Below are 6,957 nucleotides of genomic sequence, written 5' to 3'. Positions count from 1 at the left end.
GTAAGACTATAATGAAACCATAAAAGCTTTAGATCTCGTTTTTCATAACTTAAAAGGTAGTCAAAGTTACATATTGCCTACTATATGCCCCTTGTTAATGTATATTAATTTAAGCATTACAAATATTTTAATCAGTGTAATAACAGTACTGATCTTGTTAAATGCTTGTGGAAAGGATCTTATTTGAAATTAATGATAATATATATTAAAATATTGTCCAAATATGTGTACAGCCATTGCAAATGACAGAGAAAAACATTATTAAAATAACTCCCAGTTCTTTTAAAACGGAAAAATTGTGGCATCTGATATTCTGCAAAATGTGTATGAATTGATTTATTTATTTTTGCTATGGAATAAATAGTTCTGAAACGGGACATTGTACATGAAAAGGATGTCGGTCTACGCTTGGCTTCTCTGTCTGAAATAACCATTTATAGCACTGTACTACATTTCTCTGGAAGACGAATTTGAACTTAAGCCTGTAAAATCAGGATTAACTTTCTTGTGTGTGTGTGTGTGTGTGTGTGTGTGTGTGTGGTTGCTTCTTGAGTCGAAGCACTCCGGTGAATGGCCTGCCTCCTTTCCAGTTAACAGAATATTGATCAGAAGCCCCTCTCGCCCGGTAATTGAATCATTTCGCTCAGGATGGTCGCACTCCCTGTTCTTTGTTGCGTGCTTGGAGACGTCATAGTCAAATGTGGACAGGTCCCCTTGTGCTATATAAGGATGTTCACGCCAGGAGGTGTCCAGTGTGGAGTTACTTGAATCCACAGCCCTACCTGACTTGGAGGAAGACCGGCCACCATGGACAGCTCCCGCCTCTGCCTCCTCACTCTGCTCAGCGCGGCGCTGCTCTTCAACTCGCACTGCCAGGAAGCCGAGCTGGAGTCCAGGGCTGTAGACCACTACCCCCCCAAAGAGGACTCCTCTAACGAAAAGCAGCTGGTAAGGACAAGATCTATTGCTAGGGCTAGAACTGAAATAATAATTGTTAACGAATCCTCTTTTGCGCTAATAGAATAATCATGTATATGTATATGCTTTATACTCCACTTGAATAGATTGATACAATTCATTTAAATGCATTTTTTGTGTTATAATTTCCACCCATCCTTCACAAGCCAGACTTTATACCGGACCCTTGCCTGTACTTGTGCTGTTGTGTGTGTTTGTAGCACCGAAATGTGACAGTATTGCATGACCTCTGCAAACACTGTGCTTTACTTCACAGATCGAAGCCTTACAAGAAGTTCTTGAAAAACTGAAAAACAAGAGACTGCCGTTTTACGGGAAAAAATATGGTCAATTACCCATGGTGAGCAACATTATTCACGAGTGGGCTTCTTCTATATAGTTAACGCTCCGAAAGGTGTTTTGTAGAATTAAAAAAATGTATAATGAATGTTCAAAACCTACATGCACATTGCCATCACCTGCAGCCTAATGCGGTGTTGCCTTCATCTGTAGTAAATGGCGGATGATGATGATGATGATGATGATGGTGGTGTGTCTTTCACGGCAGTGTGAAGCCGGAGAGCAGTGCGCTCTGAGGAAGGGCGCCCGGATCGGCAAGCTGTGCGACTGTCCCCGAGTGACCTCCTGCAACTCCTTTCTGCTCAAGTGCTTGTAGTGTCGATGGAGCATCACAGCTGTCGGCTGCTGCGGAAGAGCCTAGAGCCTTGAGCCCTCTATACATCTAGCACTGCTCAGCACACGGACTATAGACATGGCCTTTAATATGCGCAGAGGCCAACGACGGCTGTCACCTATTTAATCCGTCGTGACAATTTAAAAGTGCTGCCACATTTACTCATTGCACCTAAAGCGCTCGAATGCATATGTATTTATTTTAGTGTGTCTTATGTTTCTGTAATGTGCTGAGCTATGATAAGCAGAAGCGCAAACCGCTTTAGGATTTATCCGAAGCTCCATCTCAAAGTATCAAGTACACAGGCTGACACAAATGACACTTTAAACTTGTTTCCTCTCCAAGTTAATTCAACTGTCGTCCCCTTGATTTCTACATGTAATTGGCCTGAGCACGGATCTTTTTAAGATTGCTTTGTGTCCTTCTATTGCTGTTTTTCTTTGCCGTGTCATTAAAAACTTACCAAGCCTAAAAAAAATGTCTGAAGAGCCATGGATTTTTACAATTGTATTTTTGTATTTTGTTTGTGATGCAGTTAATAAAGTAAATTATTTACAAATTTAAAACAATGAAGTTCACTCTATAAAATCTTATTGAATAATTGAACACTGGAAAGCAGGGCTGTTTATGATGTAGTTGTCTTTTTAAAAAATATAAGGTAACTTTATATATTAACTATATATATATATATATATATATATATATATATATATATATATATATCCTATGGAACAAAGTTTTATATTTACCCTCATTGTTGGTAGTTCTGAGCATTGTTATTGACACTGTGGCCATAGGTGGGTTTCACAAATCCTAACATGGGTAGAGCTTTGCTACCAGCTTCTTACCTCCCACACATAACATATGATTGACAATGCGGTGGCATTTAATTATTGCCACCTATTGTGTACATTCCTTTTATAATTCAGGGGCAAGGGCCATGCTGTGCCATTCTGAAATATGAGCTGTTTAAAGGTTTCAGGATACAGCTGTGAAAAGACCTTCGCATACAGGCCAGGCTTTCTTTACAATTTGAAAGCATGCCAGGTACATTACCGTATGATGATTTAGTGTTAGAAAAAGGATTTGTATTCAGAAGACTAAACATAACTGCTGTGCTTTTATTTAAAATAGTCATTATGCCTATTTGCCACAAAAGTGTAAAACTATATGAATAAACCTACTGAAACTTACAGCAAGGAACAGTTACCTTCCACCTATGTATCCATAAGGAAAATATAGGTAGATGAATGTTAGCACTCCAGCTTATTGCACTTTACAGCATTATTGGCCATCAATCATCAATATATTTTTTAATAAAAATAGATTTGAGGTGGTGCTTTCTTGGTTTCTTCAGGATAGATTATTTAATTACCAGATCTTGACATTAAGTTATTCACCCACACCCCCCACTTTGATATATACAGGGGTGCACTGGTACCAAAACTCAGCCCTGGCATTTTTGCCACACCAGCCCCCCATGCCCTGTCACATGTTCTCTGCCGAAACCCCCATTGCCTGATTAGCCTAATGTTATGGTAATAGCTTATTTCATACAACATAGACAACATATTGACTAGCAGCAGTAGGGTAAGGATCTGTGTAGTTCATTTACATTTGCAACGGTACAATAGGCCTTCGCAAGGTGGCGGCTTTGTGCACATTTTCTAGCCCATCTGAAGCAAAGAGCAGCGCATCTGTTATCTGATGGGACAAGTTTCCCGTCAAATGAGGCTTTCTGCAATATCCATTCAATAGCGTGAGGTAACTGTTGGTATAATAAGGTATTGTTTCACTGGCCAAAAGATACATGGTAATTTACATTGTTATCTTTATCTAAATTAAAGATTGAAAAGCTTTTACTTGACACGGTCTCTCTCTGTCTCTCTCTTTCTCTCTCTGTCTCTCTCTGTCTCTCTCTCTCTCTCTAGCGCTGCTGTATTAGATCTACAGACTTTAACACTTTACTGGATCAGAAGGGCTGCAGTGTAGGAAAGCAAACACCTACTGCTGCCCCCAACCCCAACAGAAGGGGGAGGGTTAGAGTATGGATATGGTAAATTCTCAATTCGGTTATGAAAATTGAATAGAGGCCTGGGGCCGGTTGCACTAAAAAGGTCTTACTTTAAGTCTTAGCCTTAGTCTAATGGCCTATAAACAGCTATAAGATGAAGAGGATGATTTAGCTTAAACTCTACCTGGTGAATTTCAAATTATGTGAAGTTGTCTAATAGCTTAGTAGACAGGCGCAGGTCTGTGCGGTGGATGGTGCCTCTGCCCCCACCACGGCATGATGTACAGACCTTCTGGCAATAAGAGAAGTCATCAGGGGAGGCTTCTACTAATGGAATAGTGTCATCTGGTCTTAACCAGCTCTCAGTCAAGGTGAGCACATCTATGTGTGTGTCAGTTATGGTGTCATTTATTAAGGCTGCTTTGCTAGGTGGCAAGCGGATGTTTAAGACTGCAAGCTTATACATAGGAGAAGCAGTGCGAGCAGGTAATTTCTGTTGTGTAGTTTTAACTTTTATTAGATCGTTGAAGCGAGGGCCCTCAAAGGAAGGAACACATCCAAGCCTAGGAAAAAATATTGTTTTAATAGGATAATTATTTATTGTGTTCAATTTAATTTCAGATCTATGTATTTGATTGGATGCTTCTAGGCAGGGATCTAGGATCGGGGTCAGGCTATGCTGGGAGTTACAGGCAGACTGCAGTGTAGGACTGCGAGGCTGCAGCCTGACCGGTGCTCTGAGGAGTCACGTTTTTAGACAACTAGCTATATTATCAGATAGCATTAGGACTCCCCTCCAGTTGGAATGGAGCCCATCTCTTCTGTATAAGCCAGGCCTTTCCCATAAACAGTCCCAATTGTTCACAAAAACGATTTACGGCTGGTAATACCAGGAACACCACAATAATACAGTAAAAGCACAACATATGTTTAAAATGTAAAGATGTGATTACTCTCTGCACACTTATTTATTTTGAGGAGTGTGTTTTCCTCTGATATACATATTTTTTCAGTTTGATTGATTAATAATCAGATGGTATTTTGAGGTGGCATAACTGGAAGACCTGAACATAGCAATATATATAAAAAGAATATCTAACTGCGAAAATCATATATACAGAAGAACTGATGAAGACAAACCGTTGAAACGCATCAACATTGTTGTTTGCTGGTCTTTTGAAAGTGCAAGAATAAAAGTAATAAAAGTATATATATTTGTATTATTCCATGGGAGTTCCTTATCTTCTGTGGTTTTTCGCAGTTAGATATTCTTTTTATGTTAAATTCCCGGAACAAGGCACTCTAGATTGGAAACAAAGTAACCAGACAACTATTTTTTAGCGCATGTATATACGTTTCTTTGAATTACAGCAATATATATATATATATATATATATATATATATATATATATATATAAATATATATATATGTGTATATGAACACTTTGACAAGAAGAGAGGAGGTCTATAAATAAAGGCACCTGACAGCTTTTTATTCCAGATGAACAAGAGCATGTACACCTAGCTTTCAGTAAGGGGGATTACACTTTGATGAGGACACAAAGGTAATGGTTCTTGTTGGCTCTTATTCCAGAGGAATCCGTATCAAGCTCAGGGCCATCAGAAAACAACCCTGCATTGCAATTCATCACCATTCATTGCAGGTCAGCTGCACTTGATAAAAGGAGAGATGCATGAAACGGATCATGACTAATCACAGATCTCTCCTACAAATGGTAAGTCAAGCATAAAAAAGGTACTTTCAAATGTCAGGTTCCAGCACAAAACAAATCCTACCCCCTACAGTTTGTTCTTTCTTTCTTTCTTTCTGTGGTTTTGATCACTTCTTTTTAGCTTGCATTTTCAAGTGTTGGGATTAACCCATGTTCAGTTATTGAAATGCATTGACTACATGGAATACATTATCAAATTGTGGATTTAAAAAACAAAAGCTGACCTTAAGAAAGAATGCATAAAGAAAAGATAATTCCAAATTGCACATGCACGCAGATTGTTCATTGGTCATAAATCACAAGTTTTATTCATTGTTGTTTTTAGTGAATCACATCATCTATATGCAAGCCTTGCAAACAACTTCAAATCTTATTTAATCATCTAGACCTCACTCTGGAGTACTGAAGAACTTTAAGCTCTTCTTCCTGGAAATCCAGAGACACGTTGATATCACCAGCAGCACATCTTGGATTGCCTCAGTCACCATCGTATTGTTTCATTTCTGAGGTGAGATCAAGAGTGGGTTTACATATCCTTGTCTGCTTGCTCTGAGGACAAGACATCCATTTCAGACTGGAAGGACAAGAACACAATGAATAATCTGTAATGACGACAAAAAACACTAACAACAGATTACATTATTTGACTTAGTTGATGATTAATTGTTCCTTGCTTGCAAGAAATTAGTTTACATGGTGTTTTAGTCAAGGCTATTAAAAGACAGTTCAGACCTTTAATCTCTAACAACATATTCATAGGAGATACTGTATCATGTACTTTGAATATTATATTTACATAATCTTTACACAACTTGTTAAATTGTGTATTACACGCATACATGCACTGGACAGACATGTACCAGTAACTGCATTATATAGTGTTAAACAATTTAGTGCCGGCCAGTAACTCTAACACCACAGTTATTCAATACCATCACATTATCCACATTTCACACTGTGATGAAGGAGCGCAATTGAATCCTGTCCTAGAACACCCTTGATTGCCCCAGTGTTTGTTGGGTCTGCTTGTGATGTCACCTGTGTAAATCTCTCTCTGTCTAATCCAAGGCCTGGGAATATTTTATTCCTGGGTCTCTGCCAATAGCATCCTGATCCACTACTTTTTCAATGGAGGCCTCTTGCAAATGCCATCGCCTGTAGAGGGGAGTGTGTCTACTCCATGACTTTCAGACACTTTTTTCAATGGATCATCAACAGAGCAAGGGGCCTTACTGATCATTGGGGGGCTGCAGTTCAACTTGTGCATCTGCAGAGCATTGCTGAGACCTTTTGTAGCCTCCGAGCTCCAAACCCACCTGGCAGGAAACACAGAGGACGGACAGAGTTCTCCAAGAAGAGAAGAATAAGCTTTAATGGACTACCCATCGCATTGAAAGTCCAAATGAGGCCCTATAAGCCTCAGGATGGCTTCTCCAAATATGGAAATTACACAGAAAGAGTAAAGGTAAAGGCAGTAAAGGTGACGGTCTTGATGTATAGTCTGTAAAGTCTTAATTTGTCCTTTCCAGGGTGGCTTGTGGACCTTGTCAAGGACTGC

The 6,957-nt window shown here is 39.3% G+C and overlaps 2 protein-coding genes across 2 annotated transcripts; both read left to right on the top strand.

Moving 5' to 3' along the window:
- Positions 1-31: 31 nt before the first annotated feature.
- LOC136754601 (cocaine- and amphetamine-regulated transcript protein) lies at positions 32-2,179 on the top strand. Its single transcript, XM_066710573.1, has 3 exons — positions 32-948; positions 1,235-1,318; positions 1,526-2,179. The coding sequence occupies exons 1-3, from the start codon at positions 808-810 to the stop codon at positions 1,631-1,633; spliced, it is 333 nt and encodes a 110-aa protein (XP_066566670.1). The 5' UTR covers positions 32-807; the 3' UTR covers positions 1,634-2,179.
- A 3,038-nt stretch (positions 2,180-5,217) lies between these two features.
- Positions 5,218-6,766, top strand: LOC136755215 (monocarboxylate transporter 2). Its single transcript, XM_066711698.1, is given in 5 exon segments — positions 5,218-5,231; positions 5,786-5,894; positions 6,452-6,521; positions 6,524-6,611; positions 6,613-6,766. Coding segments are annotated over 5 exon segments (435 nt in total).
- Positions 6,767-6,957: the final 191 nt, after the last annotated feature.

This window comes from Amia ocellicauda, chromosome 8 (genome assembly GCF_036373705.1).
Source record: "Amia ocellicauda isolate fAmiCal2 chromosome 8, fAmiCal2.hap1, whole genome shotgun sequence".
NCBI lineage: Eukaryota > Metazoa > Chordata > Actinopteri > Amiiformes > Amiidae > Amia > Amia ocellicauda.
This window is presented reverse-complemented; position numbering and strand designations above follow the sequence as displayed.

Coding starts and splice junctions, on each gene's coding strand:
- LOC136754601 (XM_066710573.1), top strand. CDS start 808: ATGGACAGCTCCCGCCTCTGCCTCCTCACTCTGCTCAGCGCGGCGCTG. Junction 949..1,234: donor CCTCTAACGAAAAGCAGCTG/GTAAGGACAAGA, acceptor TTTACTTCACAG/ATCGAAGCCTTACAAGAAGT. Junction 1,319..1,525: donor AATATGGTCAATTACCCATG/GTGAGCAACATT, acceptor CTTTCACGGCAG/TGTGAAGCCGGAGAGCAGTG.